The sequence below is a fragment of the Podarcis muralis genome, chromosome 3 (assembly GCF_964188315.1).
Source record: "Podarcis muralis chromosome 3, rPodMur119.hap1.1, whole genome shotgun sequence".
In the NCBI taxonomy this organism is placed as follows: Eukaryota; Metazoa; Chordata; class Lepidosauria; order Squamata; family Lacertidae; genus Podarcis; species Podarcis muralis.
This window is the reverse complement of record NC_135657.1, coordinates 61,790,882-61,808,965: the sequence shown is the minus strand read 5'-3', so window position 1 is coordinate 61,808,965 and position 18,084 is coordinate 61,790,882. Positions and strand designations below refer to the sequence as shown.

Sequence of the window (18,084 nt, the reverse complement as noted above, 5' to 3'; positions counted from 1 at the left end):
TGTGCCTTTGCTGAACTATTTATACATGTCAAACTAGGAGCAAACAGACTTTAAAAGCTATTTTGATTTTCCAAAAAAGATGGGCTATAACTTAATAAAAGTAAAGGAAAACAGAAAACGACAGATCATGCCCAGCCTCTAAACCCCCTAAATGCACAAAAGCTTGTAGCAGGTTCTTCCAGAGCTCCACTGTTTTAATAGAACTCATGTTTTAAGCTTCCTGATGTTGTGCCCATATAGCTTAGCCTTCTTCGCTTCAGAATTAATTCTTGTAATTAACTTGAGTTATATGGAGACTTTTTAGGAAACCCTCTCCAGCCAGGAAAGTTTTGCCCAATAAATCATGCAATGCCAAATTATTATTTTTTAATTAACTTTGCAACTTCACTAAAACAACACCACAAAGGCATTTGCTTTGGAATATAACATTTTCTTTAAACAGAACCATTTTATAAAAGTATCCAAGTAGGCTTCCAATAAATAGAGCAATTTTCTTATATGTGATCCAGATGGGATATGAGGTGGCAGCCAGAAACGTGTCTTCCACATATGTAGATGTTCCTATTAAGGGTGGAGAGAGGAGAATTTTGAGTGGCAGCTAAGAAATTGTGCAGAACTGAAGTGCAGAACCTATTAAGATGAAGCCGAGTTTGAGAAAATACAATGACCCAGTTCTTAAGAATTTAGCATGTACATGAGCATGTGTGCGGTTGCACAGCATGTTACAGGGTGCAGATCAAGACTACATTCAGACAGGCATTTGTACTTCAAGCTTCAACAGGTGAGGGGAGAAGCAAAGTTGGGACCAAAAAGATTCTCAGATTCAGTTCCAATATCAGTCTGATCAATTGATTCCACCCTCACCACATACACACTCCCTGTTGACAGACTGGTCGTTTGAGAAACCCATTCCACCAATGAACACTTTTTCAAACCCATAAATGAACATTTCTCCACATCCCTGAACAAAAGACACCTCTACTACATATAATTTTTATTGGGGAAAATCCACTCTGAATAGGTAACAGAAGATTTTGTATGGTTTGTTGGTTACAATTCTGCAAAGAAAAGAATGATGCAAAATAGTTTTGTGATGTGCTGATACTTATTCGTATTAAGGGAGACGAGATATTAATGCTAGGTGTTGGAAAATTACTTGTGCACCATTTTGTTGAATACATATCTGTGTACTTTGTGTAACAAAGAAAGGCGGATAGCTATTAATTCTGCACCTAAGAATGCAAAGCAGTAGAAAACTTTAACTCCCATGTGTGGAAAGGAAGGTGAATGCAAATAAAACCTATGCTTTTGTTTGTAATGACAATAGCAACAACACTGTTTTAAAGAGAATGTTTTCAGCTCCATAAATCTTCATGTTGGGCCTTTTATCTGATTTCTCTCCTTAATTGTTATTTGGAACAGTGCCTTAGAAGAGACTGCTGCTGCATCTCCACTCTCAATTTGGAAAGTGTGGCAAAGCAGCTCTATTCAGCTTCAGAGCAGTGAACATAATTGGAGTCCCAGTTTGCTAGCATGAAAGGAGGCGCTGTGCCTTTGATTACAGCCACATCAGTATGGTGTTTATGTGAAGTGTTATTTCTGTCTTCAGTGTCCACAATGTCAAATTAATAGTTAACAATGCCTTCCAAACGAGCATCCAGATCTTGGCTACTGCTCAGCTCTCTCTGATACATAGCATGATGTCACGCTAGACTATTTACTTTCAAAACCTGAAGATGACGAGAGATTTTGTGTAAAGGAAAAAAAGAAAGAAACAAAATGAGAACATCACCACCAGCAGCTCTAGAATATTAAAAGAGCAGAGAGCTAGAATATTAAGCAAGCAGAGGAGTCTGAAATGCGAAGTGTTAGGTATCACAAGGGAACAAGCTATTGTGACTTCAGTCCTCTAAACTTGACTTGAACAAAATGATAGCCCCCCGTCCTTTACAAACATCTGGTATTCTAGGAAATACATTTTATATGCATTCAGTGGCATCTCAATTTCATGTATTAAACTACAGATTAACAGGATGGAACCAGTTAACTAGATCCATTCCACTCTATATTCCAACCTGATTCTAAAACTGGAAAAAAAAAAACACCTGCTCACCCTAGTAGATGAGCTATACCGGGGAGATAGACAGGTGGAGTGTGTGACCCCATTGTTACTTGTGGACCCCCTAAACAGCATTCAGTACCATCAAAACCTTCCAAAGGTGGAGCTGGGAGGTATTGTTTTATGGTGGCATTGGTTCCCCATTGTGGCAGAGGGTTGTTCCTTGTAGGTGGAGGACTAGTCCTCTATCCCATGGCATTTGGTTTACAGGGTGTCAGAGGGTTTCACCTTGTCCCACATGCACTTCAATACCTATAACGAAACAGCTGGGAGAATTCATACAGAAGTTTATGCTGAAGTGTCACTGGTATTCCGATCACACACAGCTCTTGTTTCCATACTCTGAGTCTATGGAAGCTGTGGAAACCCTGAATCAGTGTCTGGTGGCACTTATGGTGTAGATAAGGACAAATAAACTGAAAAGTAATCTGGGTAAGATGCAGATGCTGTTGGCTGATGAATCTGCTGATGTGGATAGAGATGTTCTGACCCTTTGGCTGACTCCTAAACTAAAATCCTCATTGGAGGGAATATACTGTATCTGGCCTCACTTATTTATAGCCAACATGGAATAGCTAACATGACACCCTCCATATGTTGCTGGACTCAAACTCCCACAGCCAATTGTCAAGGATGATGGGAATTGTACTCCAATATTGTCTGGAAGGCACCACATTGGTACCCCTGACCTAGTTACATCCAGCCTGGGTTACTGCAATGTTCTCCTGTACAAACTACATTTTTACAAGAGTTGTTTGAAGGAGGAAACTGAGTTTTATGCAGATAAACATGTTTATGTGTTTCTGTGTCTGCTAAACATATGCAGGGATACTATATGTATATAGTATTTAATCCTTTGCATCTGGATGTTATTTTACACATCAGTGGTCAACATGGTTATTCTCACTTCTTTCTTTTTAATGGAATCAAATGCCATGACTACTAAAAAAGGGTTTTCTAATTTTATGTTATTTATTGCCTCAGAAAGGAAGGGGGCAGAATTTCCTAACATGGTATAAATAACCTGGACATCCGCAGTCAACATACACAAGAGGACCATAAATAAAGTCACCGGAAATCATCATGAATAATTCCTTCACAACTTAATGCCTTTTAATTTAAAAACAGTTACACCTGAGCATAAACATAATATGACACAAAAATATATCCCACCCACATATTGATGCAAAACAGGTTTTCAGAACAAAGTAGAAAATGAATTTGGCAATGCTTTGAGTGTAACAAAAACAGAATTCTGCAAAACCTATTGTATTACTATTGCATTGTTTTAATACCATTAACATTAATGTGCATTAATAATATACATTAAAACTTTTATTTTAAATATCAATATACAAAAAGCTATCTGTTGCATTCCGTAGTGATGGTAGCTGGCATTTACTCATATGATTATTCACTCTCATTTGCAGATGCACATCAGTATGTGAGACGGTTGCAAAGGCTATTCTTCAGTAAACAGTTCTTTTGACTTTACCCATGAAAGTGCTTTTTTAAATTTTAAACAAACTATTCTTGGACCACTTTATCTTGACATGAATAGGCCCAACAAAAACTGATTATTTCAATAGTATTGAAGATATTTCAATTGAGAAATATTGAGATATTTCAAAGTGTTTTCTATTCGCAAAAATGAAATACTGAAGTCATACTTGCTGCTTGAACTCATATGCGTTTCAGTGAACATTCAGTACATGCTCTTTTCCTTGGGCTCACCACACCATGATAAACATGATATCATCCACGATAAACAGTGGAATGTTTTTCCATACAACTTTTTATCCATGAAATCAGCATCCAAAAACAAAATAGAGACTATGCTTTGGGAGAGTCCAGCTGGAAAGCATTATTCGAAGTTCCACTTGAACTTGCAGTTTTGACAGCTCTTTTCTTTCTCTTCTTCACCATGCTTTTCTTAGGTTCATCCTCAACATCATTAGATGGAAAGTTGTCAGTTGCATTAGCCTTGCATTCTGTGGCTTCCGCCTGCTCCATTTGTATGCCTTTCTTCTTTGTCTTCCTCTTTCCACTCCTATGGGGAAAGTCGAATAAAAGACTGTGTTAGAAATTTGTCAGACTAAAACTATTTAGACTGTGCTTCTTCCCAATCACTAGCCTTTAGATTCCATTTCTGAGGCTACTGCGGGCTGATCTCATGGTGCTGGGACGCACTAAAACTGTGTCTAAAGGAAACATGATCCTCAAGACAAGTATGCTGAAAGTGGGTGAACACTTTAAACTAACCCTTTGACAATTTGTTGATTGATCTTTCAGAAGAAATCCAGGTAGGATTGTTGATTGATCTTTCAGAAGAAATCCAGGTAGGGAGATGCTAAGAGAATAATGTTCATATTTTCAGAGGAAAAGATCAAGAATTCACAGATGCAACTCTGATTGGTAAAACCCCATAGTAGCCTAGTCAGTTATAGACAGTGCAATTTAACCTTGTTAGTATAACTACAAAGATCTGCATATCTTAGTTTGCCCAGCATTACTAACTAGCAGTGGACTAGGGGGAAATGTGGAGGGCAAGAAATCAGTGAGTATTTCAGGAAAGAAACTACCAGTGTAAGTGGATGCTGGATTGTGACTGGGTGCTCAATGAGTCCTTGCCCTCAAGTTTTCCTCTTTTCCCATCTCCTTATCCTCCTGTGTAGTTTTCTTCAGCCTTCTACAACCTGAATATTGGTTCTGTTCTGCCTAGTATTCTTTTAACCTAAACTTATGAACTTTTGTAGTAATGCATATTGCGCTGATTCCTGCAGTAGCCTCCCATATTCTGGTTTCTACATAGTGCATCTAACAAAGCAATTGAATGTGTAGATCAAATCTTTTATGAGTAGTTCATCCAAAGAAAGGAAAAGTAACATCATGGATTAATGACACAATAAATTTCTTAGGACATTTGGAATATGACTGTCAATTGTGATACAAACCACTGTTTACATTTTCCTTAACTTCTCTGAACCATTTAGTTTCTAGAGTTACATTAAAATCACCGCCTTTTTTTGCTTTTTTTTTTTTACTACTTCTAAGCAATGGAACAAACAAAGCAGGCTGCTTTCCACAAATGGTTGCTTACTGTGTAGCCAGGTAGTCTGTGTCATTCTCTGAAATAAATCTTTGGTCTCCTGACTTATTGAAGTATGCTGACATCTGCAAAATAGGAAAACTTTAATCAGTAAAGGAGAAAGGAGGGGGGAGAAGAAAACGGGGTCAACACGTGTACGACAAAAAACCCACCGGCTTCCTGAATGAGGGTAGAATATACCTCGCTTCAGAAAGAAGATCCCTCACGCATGAAATTCTCACCCTTTGTGGTTAAAAAGGAGGAAACAGTTCCACAGCTTTTAAACCCCCTTGAAATGTTCAGGTTTGTTTAGCAAAAACATACACATACATTCTCACACACAACTTATGAATCTATGCTTGAATGAGTCTTCAACGGGGACTGCATTTGTTTTTAAATGTTATTGACAATGTAATGACTATTAACATCAGTTTTCACTCTGAGGGGAGATTTGTAAAAATCCCAAAATTACACCTGTGTGCACTGATTATTTTAAAATATCAGCTAAACGCAATGTCAGAATATTTTCGAGATATGGTAGTTAAAGCCAGAAATTAATAAGCATACAAACTGCCACATACCAATTCCAAATGTTACTGCTGTACAGTATTATTGGTTTTTTAAAAAAACAACAACAGGGTATGTTCAATGTAACGCAGCACCTACATATTCTACCTTAGTGCTATGATGGAGATCAGTTACAGATCACTATTGTCTAGATCCAAAATTAGATCTAGTAACATCAGAATCTAGTTTAGGACTAAATTTTTTAAAGGATTGTCTCCTCCATTTGAGCCTGCCCAACCATCAGAAATATGGTGGTTCAGTAGCAAGACAAAGCCTTTCTAGCTGTAGCACCCAATATCTGGTGAGTCTCTCAAGGGAAGCCCTGGCCCCCAGTGAACCTTGGTTTCAGATAGGTAGAACAGACAGATTTATACTTTTTTTTTTTGCAGAGTACAACCTTTAAGCTGTTAAAAAATTAATCCTTTCTTTAGCTTAAGTCCTTTTATATATTTTTGTTTGTCTTGATTGTAAATTGTCTATAATAGTTAGAAACAGAAATGCTAACAGTGCTATTATTATGATAATTTTGCTCTGTGGTAATAGGTAAGGAAGTAAATGACCCCTGGACAGTTAAGTCCAGTCAAAGGTAACTTTGGGGTGCAGCACCAAGGGAGCCAGCGTTTGTCCTCTATGACAGGCAGACAACTTGCATGGTTTCTAACTATCTCATTCCATAGAAATATAGTGGAAAATGAACAAGTGTGGCTCACTGAATCTGATGCTGGACTTAAGAGTTTTAGGCTCAAACAAAAGTATTAATGGGATATGTATGCAGTGAATACTTTTTACTTTTACTTTGCATTTTATGAGATGTGATGGTGTGGATATTCTGAAATGGTACAACTGCAAAATTGTACCCCTCATGCGTTCATTAGAATCCATATATATCTGTCTTTAACTGTATCTATTTATATGGAAATTTCAGAAAATAACGGCAAAACCGCTGTCCATGCTGTATCAAAATTGCCATTATGAAACACCCTTATGAAACACTCCACAATCCAGAGAGCTCCTTTAGGTGTGGCCATGGGACTTTTGAATTTGTGTGATTTTTAATCAGCAGCTTCTCATGTGCTTCACAAACTCCTCCAGGTTTCAAAAACTCCTCCAGGTTTCAAATCACCCCCAAGTTGCCATCTGGTGTGGAGGTGGGGTTGTGGGCATGTGCTGCTCACTGTGGGATTCTATGGGCTTTGAGTTATGGCTGCACACAAACATATATTCATTTTTAGCCATGTTAATGATTCTGCCTGATCACTGTAAAATACAGTGCTAAATATTTTATTGAAGTTACTCTCAGAATTCAGGTTAGGGTAACATTTGAGACGACCTGCCAGGTGAATTCTTGAGTACACTTTTTCTTCTTTTTGCTGATGTAGGATAGCTAATTAATACAACATCTTTAAGTGCATATGCAGACACAAATTTATCTAGAAAAAAATATGAACTCCTTTTAAGTGTGTTGACTCTAAAATAAAGTAAATGAATGAGCAACTGATGAGCACAATTATATTGTTCCATCTTTCTGAGCAGCTGATGTTTATTGAAGTTGTCCCAGTTACGCCTAACTTAAATCAGTTTTCCCAATGGCAAATGTTTATGCCCACAAAAGATTCCAGTGCACAGTCCTTGCAATAGGCACCCACTGCACAGGGCTCTGGATCCCGAATGTAACATACTCTTGATTGACATAACAACCATCTACCATGAAGCTGCAATTAGAAAGGAATACAAACCATTTGGAATCTTTACTTTATTAGCATTTCTGGATATGTTTACTGCTAAATCAAGCTAAACAATTTGTAGCAACAATTTAACTTAGTTAAATTTCATCTCTCCCTTTCTGCCAAATGAAATGTTTCCTAACATGTACGGATTGTATTTTGTAGGCATAAAAACCTCCAGGCTTCCACTGTTTTGAGAAATGCTGAATTCATGCAAGCCCATGCATTAAAATTAACATATGCTGGAAGCACTTGGCAATTAACCTGTTATCACAAGAAATGGTAAATGCAATCCCATCTTGCATAATTGTGCCATATGCCCTTTCCTGCAAACAGTTACCCCAGGCATAGCTGGCGATGCTGATTCTCCCAGTTCACTGAAAAGAAGAGGAGTAGAATCTTCGGCCAAACCTGAAGATAGTTGTTCTTCATATTGTGCTGAAAATGAATCATAAGTAATTAATTATGACTAACATGGCACTAAAAGAGATAATCTAACTTGATCCATAGCATTTTGGGGTCAGCTTCTCCATCGTTATTCAATATACCCATTTCAGTAACTCAAGGCTATTGTCAAAACAAAAAAAATTCCTTCCAGTAGCACCTTAAAGACCAACTAAGTTAGTTCTTGGTATGAGCTTTCGTGTGCATGCACACTTCTTCAGATACACTGTGTATCTGAAGAAGTGTGCATGCACACGAAAGCTCATACCAAGAACTAACTTAGTTGGTCTTTAAGGTGCTACTGGAAGGAATTTTTTTTGTTTTGACTATGGCAGACCAACACGGCTACCCATCTGTATCAAGGCTATTGATTTTTGTAGTAGTTCCCTGGCTGTTGCATATGATACAGAAAGAAGTGCCTGCTGTCTCTCTCCATACATCTGTACTCTCCATCTCTATACATAATCAATACTGCAACATTTGGAAGGGAGACTACAAAACACAGAGAAAATGAATAGCCAACTGCCTTTGCTCACTGCTATACGTTTACCATATGTCTCGGTTCCATCCGTTCATGAGTTCATCATATAGATACCAAACATTTAGAGGTATATGAATAGCAGTTATTGGAAATAATTAAAAATGGGGATTTAATAGATGGACTTTTGCATAGGGTGCCCTCTGGTGTGGAGACTAATTCTAACATCAGTGGGTACAGTTCTCAGTAATAAGTAATATGGACACTTTTGTAAGGAAAGAGACACTAATAGACATGTACGGATTATGCCGAGACTATTAAGTCTGTGAATGCACTTGTGGTTATCTTCTTTGAGAACATTTGCTAAATTAAAAAAAAATCTTAATCATATGATTTTAGTTTTGAAAGTCCTGGCAGAAGGCTTCCACTGACAGGGCTCCATAGGTGACTCTCACCCATTGTATCAGACATCTCCTCCCATGTGAAAAGGCATTCCTTCCTTCACAATATAAAGGGGGGAATGCCTTTTAAAATAGTGCCTGTTATCTCTGATTTTTTTAAAAAATAAAAAGGGCATATATTCTGACCTCAATTTTTTGACAAACCCAAATGTTCAGCAGAGTGCATGCTTTAAACATTTAAGATAGCAGCTTCAACATCTTCCGTTATAAGGTGATGGCAGTCAGCAAGACAGGGCAGCTCTCTGCCTTGAAACCTTGTTCACTCTAACAACATTCTACAACGAGGTTAGAGTGAACAATATAAGGTAGTTAGGGTAGTCTCAGTGTGTGGTAGCTCTTCACTTTCTTGTTTGTTGGTCAGACTAGTGCATGCTTGTTCAAATTTCACATTTAATCCTACTTTAATTATTTTAATATATCAGATGTATGCTGAATACATCAGCACACCGGCACAGAATGACAAATCTTTGATAATCAGTTAAGGCCCCACAAGCAGAAAAATACTAGGGAGAAGCATTATACGTACTTTCGCCAACCACATAATTGGCTGGAAAATAGCCTTGCTGTCCATTCGCCAGGCTGCCAAACCACCAGTTATCATTATCTTTGTATAACACTTGGATAATGTCACTGCAATGGATGGTTAGCTCATCTGATCGATGCGCTGTGTAGTCATAAAGAGCCACTACCTATGAAAGAGATAAGACCACCACAGCTTTATCACAAATGCACCACAGAGACGAAACACCAACATTCACTTCCTCTAATAGAAAAATTGCTGTAACCAAAGCTACACTTGGGTGAGAGCTGAGGCTGTCTCAGGTTTTGGGGCTGGTGGGAACACAGCAGGAGAAGGAAGATAAAGGGGTTGTGGGATTCAAGAAAGAGTTAAGAACATTCAAAGGCACCAAGATTAGCTTCAAAAAAACAACAGCAGCTGCTGGTTCTATAAGCAAATAAAGTTTGATACATTTACTTTCTCAGAATTGTTATACCTCTCTTAGAGCCCACTTTATTTGTGAACTCATCTGCCTGGAGGTACAAAATAACATATTGGAATGAACACTTGAGATATGGGGTAGTTTTGCTAGAAGGAAACTCTTTCAGAACATTTTGGGAAATGCTGCATTGATGATTTTTCTACTGCACTTTAGATGACTTTTAAAAAACCATAATTAAATGATAAAAGTTTGATATTGCTCAGTACAACACTTCATATTATTTACTTACACAATATACTGATCTTGCTGTAAAGATGGTTATGTTTATATAAGGCAATTTCAAAAATTAGGTAAAAGACTTATTTTGGCAAAGTCGCCTATATGGTGGTGCATTCTGATGATTTTAGCAGAGCAATCCATTTGATCTGCATTTTTAAAGGCTGCTGCACATGACAAGCTACTCTGTGCTGTGGGCGTCCTTAAATCATAATGCATGGAAACTATGTGTGTTTAAGAATCCACTTACCTGCAGCAACTCAAAGCAGAAAACCCCCCAAACTTTGACTATGTCACTGCAAGCTCGCATTTAGATCAATTCACAAATGAATTCCCATGGCATGTTGGATATTTTTACACTGCATTACATCTTATCAAAAATGCCTTTTCCATGTAGAGAAGCCCAGTGTTGGGACATCACCGCAAACCCATTTTTATTTAGGTGACTTCTTGATGGCATTGCAATAACAGGCTTCTTTGGGTGAAGTGTGCAATCTCACCAATGGTGTAATGAAAAGCAGCTATCATGTGATGGTTCTTCATGAGTGGCTGTGGGAAGACAGAATTGTTTTTGCTCACTGATAACCCTTTGCCACTACTGAGAACATCTGTATTGTAAGAGGAAACTAGATAGCAAAAAAAGATGAAGATGGAATTTATGACATAGTACTTATGGGGATTCCCCCCCGCCAAAAAAAAAATCTTTCCAAAAGGCAGGATGTCATTCCATTAAATAATTGCAAAATATATGATGTTACCTAATCTCTTTTGCAAATATTAATAAATCTTCAGCAACAACTAGAAAACCTTACAGGGCACCTAAGGTAAAAATAAAAATTTGACGAAAGGCTCAATGGAATGCATAATAATAAAGGAACGCTATACATGCTCTCTCTGTCACTGGAGTTATTAGAATATAATTCCTAACATCACTTAATTATTTTGAAGAAGAGAATTCAGAAGCTTAGTGACAAGAAAAGTTTGCTTGTTTGCTCACTTGATGAATAGCTGAGTGTTAAAGAATTTGTTATATCCGATGGGTGACATCCAACAATTTTGTTCCATTTGCAGGAGAATGGGATTTGTGGAAGGGGAGTTGTAGTAGAGCCTTCTCCTTTTGTACACAATGGCCCCTATCCATCCAATGTAACTGATTTTAAAGAAATACTTAAAAGTGTACACCACTGTTTTCATAATTCCATTTTATATATAATTGATAATCTGAGTAATCTTGTTTTAAATAGAGGCAATGTATTCCTAAAACAAGTGTTGAAGAACACTTCATTTTAGAAGCACTTGTAACAAGTGCTTCTAAAATGTAACAATTGCTAAGATGAAAAATCAACACACAATAGAGAAAATAAATTTTAAAAGTTGCCTGGCACTTACTGTTTCTTGGACAGAGACTGAACCGGAACTAGTGTCTCCTCTCACATAGGGTGCTGCTGGAAACTCAGCATTCTGGAAGAAATTACAGTGGTACCTCAGGTTACAGATGCTTCAGGTTACAGACTCCGCTAACCCAGAAATAGTACCTCGGGTTAAGAACTTTGCTTCAGGATGAGAACAGAAATTGCACGGCGGCAGCGGGAGGCCCCATTAGCTAAAGTGGTACCTCAGGTTAAGAACAGTTTCAGGTTAAGAACGGCCCTCCAGAATGAATTAAGTTCTTAACCCGAGGCATCACTGTATTTAACAGGAATAGATTGCATTAATGCAGGTGCGGAGTGGTGTAAAGTTGTGGCTTGTCCACCCCTTCCAAACCCTGCTGGCTTCTGCTGCCCAGGGTGAGAGGTGTGGACTAGCCACAGTTATGGCCTGCTCTGATTGTTTCCAATGGAGGGAGGAGGAATTAGTTAGCAAGCTTCAGGCCAGCATGGAGGGGGTAGGGCAATAGTGGAGTCTCCAAGGTATTTGATGACTGGAAGATCTCAGCAACCTTGAATTTATTACCTGTGAGGGTATGTGACTGTTTTACATTTTTAAAAACGTTATTTTAAGTGTTTTAAATGGGGCTTTAATTTATTTTTAATTCCTTTGTGTTATCACTTTATTGTTTGCCACTCTGGGGTTCTCAGGGAGGAAGGGTAGGATATAAATAAAATAAAAAATTATAATTTGGGAATACTAGATCTCAGTTAGGTAAAATAGATGTGATGGTGGCAAATCTGTGCTTCGACCTGCACCCATAGAAAATGCAGTGGGGGTGGTTTGATCAGCAAAAGATCAGGGAGACGAGGGCTGCTGAACACTCCCCTTGTTCATGTCTTGCCACCCTGCAGCCATAAAAGAATATTACCCTCAGCTGGGCTTTAATACTAGAAAGCGAGCCTTTTTGGGAGGGGGGGGAGGGAGGGAAAACACTTGTTGAAAGAAGCTGAAGGACGGTAAGCTACATCCTGCAAGGAAGAGGAAGTTTTGTGCTCCTCACCCATGCACCCCTTTTTGCTGTTCAAACCAAGCCTTTCAGTCTTTCTAATGAACTGCAGCTGATCCAGGTTTAAACACACAAATCAGGCCTGGTTTGGCTCTTATAGCAGAGAACCAGTGGATTTACCTAATTGTCATTTCTCAGTGCAGCCATCCAGAAAGGGCAAGTTTGAGCCTATTCTTGGCTCTTCATTCCTTGATATGAGCATTTGTAGAGTAGCAACACTGTCAAGGCAGTGAGTTTTACCCAAAGGGAAGGAGTGGCTCTTGTTACTCAGTGATGAGTCATGGTGATGATGATGATTACTATTCTCATTATAATTCTTTTCAAAAAGATATTTATGAGCTCTCCAAAGGCCCCATCAAACTTCCTTGAGCTGAGGTAAGCTTTAGGAAATAATAGATTAAAAACTTCAGCATGCCCAGGGATATTTTGAATGCTTCCAGATGTTGTATTAAAGCTTTATTAATATGTGGATACAAAGTGCTTCCACCTAAAGAAATAAGTGTTTTACTTTTCAATTGTTGGAATTCGGATGATACATAGCCTCCATTTAAGGACTTAACGGTGATTAGTGTATCATTTCTACTTCTTAATTTCACAAAACCTGTCCATGGAAGGCATCTAGAGACAATTTGGTAAACTGAAAAATCAGCAAATAAGGAACAATGATGACTGGATAGTAAGCATGTCACTAAATTTAGCTCAGGCTTTCCTAAGGTCTGTGGACTTAAGGCTTACAAACTTAAGGAATACTCAAAGGGCCAATTTAAACCCTTCTTCATAGCTGCTGTCTCCATATGGAAGGTTTACTTGCACCAGTTTGCCACACAGAGAAATGGATTCAGGGTTATCACCTTTTCATTGGCTCCTATGCCATAAAACACAGGCCAGCGTGTAGAGATGGCAACAAGATTGTGCAACACAGCACCCATTATGATAGACATATATACCCCTGTTTACAAGGTAATATAGATGTCTCCATGTCATAGGCAGTTTAGACAGAAGTTTGAGCAGATGTCATATAAAAGCTGTCTGAAAACCTGGAGAACCACTTCATCACTGTAGACCATGAACTGGGAACCGATGGCCCTCTGGATGTTGCTAGACTGCACCTCCCATCCACCCTGATCATTGAGCAGATTGGCTGTGGCTCATGTGAGTTGGAGTTCAGCAACATTTACCACTATTATTTTTGTGTTGCTGAAGCCATTACAAAAAAACAAAATACATACAACAGAATAGATTACATAGTTAAAATGATAATTTAAACCAGACATTCTGTCAGATAAATTCTTTAGGGAAGCAAACTCTTAACTTATCCCCACAAACTTTTCTCCTTTAAATTGTTGCTCTAAAAGCAAGACAGAAGTGTAGGGGGACTTGCTCCCTAATAAAAATTAATCAGCTACCCAATCAATCTCTCAACTGGGAGGTTTAAATCTTTGAACAAGGCTGCTCTTAAGTCCTCGTAGATCAGACAAATCAGTAAGTAGTGGGGTAAATCTTCAGGCGCATTACTTCCACATGGGCAAGCTCTTTCTTCATAAGGAATCTGGTAGTAACACCCTTCGACTATGACAGTGCATAGACTGCAACTGCTCCATTTGACATTTGTGTTGCTGGTTACATAGTGAGGACAAGGAGTCTGAATGGGTAGTTTGGCATACCAAGGGGCACATTTGGACAGGCAGAAGTGAGATTAGCAAAAAAATCATGCTTTAAAATATGAGATTTAATGTGGCAAGATGCAATCTCAAAGTCTAATGAGCTCAGAATGCCAAAAGAGAGGTCATGCATGTCAACATCTCATTGAAAGCAGAAAGTACTAAAATGGGCCTGATCCCACTTTTTAAATTTTAGCCAATACCTAATGGCAAAGATAGGCACTCTGATCTTTCACTGAACAGAGACCTGCCTCCAGATGGAGAATGGAAGACTCAGTTGCCTTGAGGAGCTCAAAAATTGAACAAATATATTTATTCTGGGATATTTCCAGATTCTTTTGTTGAAGAGATTCTCTGTTGTGCTATATTTTACTTATTTCACTATTTTATAACGTCTCTGCTTTGAAGCTTGTTCTAGCTCCCTTTAGTATTACTTTTAGTCATGAATTACAGGTAAGAAATTGTAAACAAACAAACAAACAAACAAACAAACAAACAAACATGTTGATGGTGAAGCTGCACATGGAATTTTACTTTATTGCAATAATAATAATAATAATAATAATAATAATAATAATAATAATTTATTATTTGTACCCCACCCATCTGGCTGGGTTTCCCCAGCTACTCTGGGCGGCTTCCATAGAAACCAAAAAACACTAAAATATCATACATTAAAAACTTCCCTGAACAGGGCTGCCTTCAGATGTCTTCTGAATGTCAGGTAGTTGTTTATTGTTTTGACATCTGAAGGGAGGGCGTTCCACAGGGCGGGCGCCACTACCGAAAAGGTCCTCTGCCTGGTTCCCTGTAGCTTTGCTTCTCGCAATGAGGGAACCGCCAGAAGGCCCTCGGCACTGGACCTCAGCGTCCGGGCAGAACGATGGGGGTGGAGACGCTCCTTCAGGTATACTGGGCCGAGGCCGTATACAAATGTGTAATAGGTTATTTAATTTCCAGGACTTTATATTAAAATAATTGTCACAGCAAATTATGAATGTTGTGCAACTTTAAATCTCAAAGATAAACTTCATTAAGGATACAAGTTATTTTTTTACTGCTCTAATCCCTACCTACCGCAGGGCTTGTTTGTTTCCCATATTAGTTTAAAATATACAGAAGAGTCCGCAGACATTTTGAACTATTTGGATAGGGTCAGATTTAAATTTCAGAGCAGGCATGCCTCTGGCAGATGGCATGTTTTCCAGCTATGGAACAAGTTGAGAACTACTGAACTCTACATCTCCATCCCAATTCAGCACTTTCCTTAGGATGTGGAGCAAAAGTTTCCCATACATCCTGAGAAGCAGGGAATGGCTGGGAACATATCCTTTTGTATATTTCAAGCTTCCCCTCAAAATTAAACTGAATGAGGAAGACTGAATAGCACTGGTCAAGCTGGTATACATTTGGTTACACGCACAGGGTTCTTGAACAGCATGGTGAAAATGTAACTATGCTGTAATTTTTAGGTTCTCTCTGCTTCTTGTAGAAACTGATCAAAGACAAGAATTAAGGTTCTTATAGATGGGGATGGAATGAATCACGTATTGCCCCTACAGTGCACACTTTCAAATGAGCCATAACTACTCATTTGTTGCAAGTGCTTCCTTTACATTGTTTCATACTCTCTTGGAATTGGTTTTAAAAGGTTTGTTTATTTTTTTAAAATGTAATTTTTAAGTGTATTTAATGCAAGTCACTTTGTGAGGACGACACCCTATAACAGCAGTCCAAAGAGTATTCCTTACTTTATTAAACAGATAAGTAAAAGGAGCACAAGCAATTCAAAGCGGCTGAAGGATGGAGAACCAAAAGCAGTTGACAAACCATAATATATAAGCTCCAGCTTTTCTTGTTCCCTCTTTTCATGGGGGGAAAGTTCCCAAAATGGGGTCAGAAAAGTTTTCCTCCCGTTGATTCCAATGGTAGGTAAATAAACTATAGCAGCCCAAACTCTGCTCTGGTGGCTTTTGGGGGAACAGGAGGGCTTTGGATCCATAGCCTAACCCAACCTCCCTCCCTTTAGCCCCCTGAAATATCAGAGGAACGCCTGCTGTGGTCTTTTTCACAGCCTCACTAAGGAATCTTACAAGGTCAGATCTCCCTCTCCAAGGGCCAGGTTTAACCTCTGTCTATGCTTTGAGAAGGAGATCTGAAAAACCCAATAGCCCCTAAAACGCCCTTCAAGGAAAAGAAGGCTGCAGCCTTAGGAGGCAATTATTGGGTGAGATACAGTGTCATGTCATCATATGTAATGAGAATTCACTTTTGCCCCTTATGTTCTTGCACCCTGCCAATCCACTCCAGGGAGGTCTCCTAATTCTCAGTGGAAGGTATTAGGGATGCATAGGGTCTGCAAGAAATGGGGAGGAAGGATAAGCCCTGTTTGAGGAAGCAGAGGTCTGTGGCACAACTGGACACCTACTTTCACTATTAACAAATATCCTGCTTAAGATACTCAAACTGGAAACTGGTAGCTTGACATAATTATAAAACCTACGATATGACCAGTAAAAACAACAACAACAAAAACCAAATAGAATTTATATAGAAATAGAAAGTGCTTTTTACAATATTTTATTCATTTACCTTCACAACAGCTCTGTGAAACCAAACAGTATTATTCCTATTGTCCAGATAAATTACAGAGATAGAGTTCTGAGATGTCTAAAGCAACTAAGCTCACAGTGACAGAACTTGCATGTAATGTCAGGTTTTAAGGTGGGAAGAAAAATTCAGATTATAAACAATTGATAAGAAAAAGGAGCAACAGAATAAGTAACTCCTGTAAAAAGTAACTAAACTACTATCATGTGTTGGTCTTTCTACGGCATAGATCATTAAATTACTGCTGGTGCTACTACTGTTGCTTTCCTGGGTTTTCAGAAGACTATGATCCTGATTTGATTATAGTCCTTTAAGTATTTAATGAGCATGGGAATCTATAATCTGCCTAGAGGAAAAGCTGTGCCAGGATGCACTTTACTGAGTCCTGCAATGTACAAACACAAAAAAGAAACGCAAACACAGCTGCTTCGACAAAGCCTACAGGGATTTTAAAAAAGGGATGAATTGTAAAGTAGGTGACATAATTCAACTGCTAAGATTATTCAAACACACTCCAAAACTATTTTGATCCATTTCTCTTTAATCAGAAACACTTCACTTTCAACTTTAAAGGATGTCAATTTACATACTGTTAGAAGTTTTCTACCAGCACCATAAAAAAGGTAACGAATACCATAATGAATTTCCCATCTTTACTTTTCCCTCTTTGGTTTCAGCTATTCTGGGCTGGTATATCTGAAAGTAATTCTCACTCAGGAATTTGTGAGCCAATGTAGCCAGAAAATTAGTTTCTGCACTAATTGAGGAAAAAAACAGCTTATAGATATAAATCATGCTTTTATCCAGGGGCACAAGAAGCTTGGAAAACCAGTAAACAAAAGCTTAAAAAATAAATAAATCAACATCTCCAATCCAGAGCCTCTGTTGAGCATGATGAGAGGTCCCTAGTGCACTCTGGATGAGATATTTGCCCACATTAGAGAAAAATATGTGCTTTAAGATGGGAATGAGCAAAGCTGTTCCCCGGGTCTGAAATGAATTGGTGGGGAGGGCACTCCGGTTATGTGATTGCTGTAATTAAGTGCTGAATTATTTATGCCACTGCATTTTGTGAAGGAGGGAACAGAAGAAGGTGAGGGACAAAGTATGATAGCTATTTTGCAAGACTCACAGCTGGAAAGGAAGCACCTTAATCTTAGTCATGATCTTTGGATACGGGTAACAAAGGAGTTAATAACCCAACACAATTTAACTCATATCCCATACAAAAAAAATGGCCATTGTGTGTGTGTATAATGATGATGATGATGATGATGA

At 38.4% G+C, this 18,084-nt stretch overlaps 1 protein-coding gene across 5 annotated transcripts in view; it reads right to left on the bottom strand.

Moving 5' to 3' along the window:
* Nucleotides 1-3,205: 3,205 nt before the first annotated feature.
* Nucleotides 3,206-18,084, bottom strand: part of AHI1 (Abelson helper integration site 1) — a 66,831-nt gene continuing 51,952 nt past the window's right edge. For 4 of the 5 annotated variants that reach the window (XM_028723491.2, XM_028723495.2, XM_028723493.2 and 1 more), the window contains 5 exons: nt 11,488-11,559; nt 9,408-9,570; nt 7,839-7,936; nt 5,220-5,293; nt 3,206-4,169 (listed from right to left, as the gene is read on the bottom strand). In XM_028723491.2, the coding sequence (XP_028579324.2) occupies nt 3,953-4,169; nt 5,220-5,293; nt 7,839-7,936; nt 9,408-9,570; nt 11,488-11,559 (624 nt within the window). In that variant the 3' untranslated portion in view covers nt 3,206-3,952. Of the gene's footprint in view, nt 4,170-5,219; nt 5,294-7,762; nt 7,937-9,407; nt 9,571-11,487; nt 11,560-18,084 lie in introns of all 5 variants that reach the window. The other variant, XR_003705896.2, reaches the window with a different exon arrangement.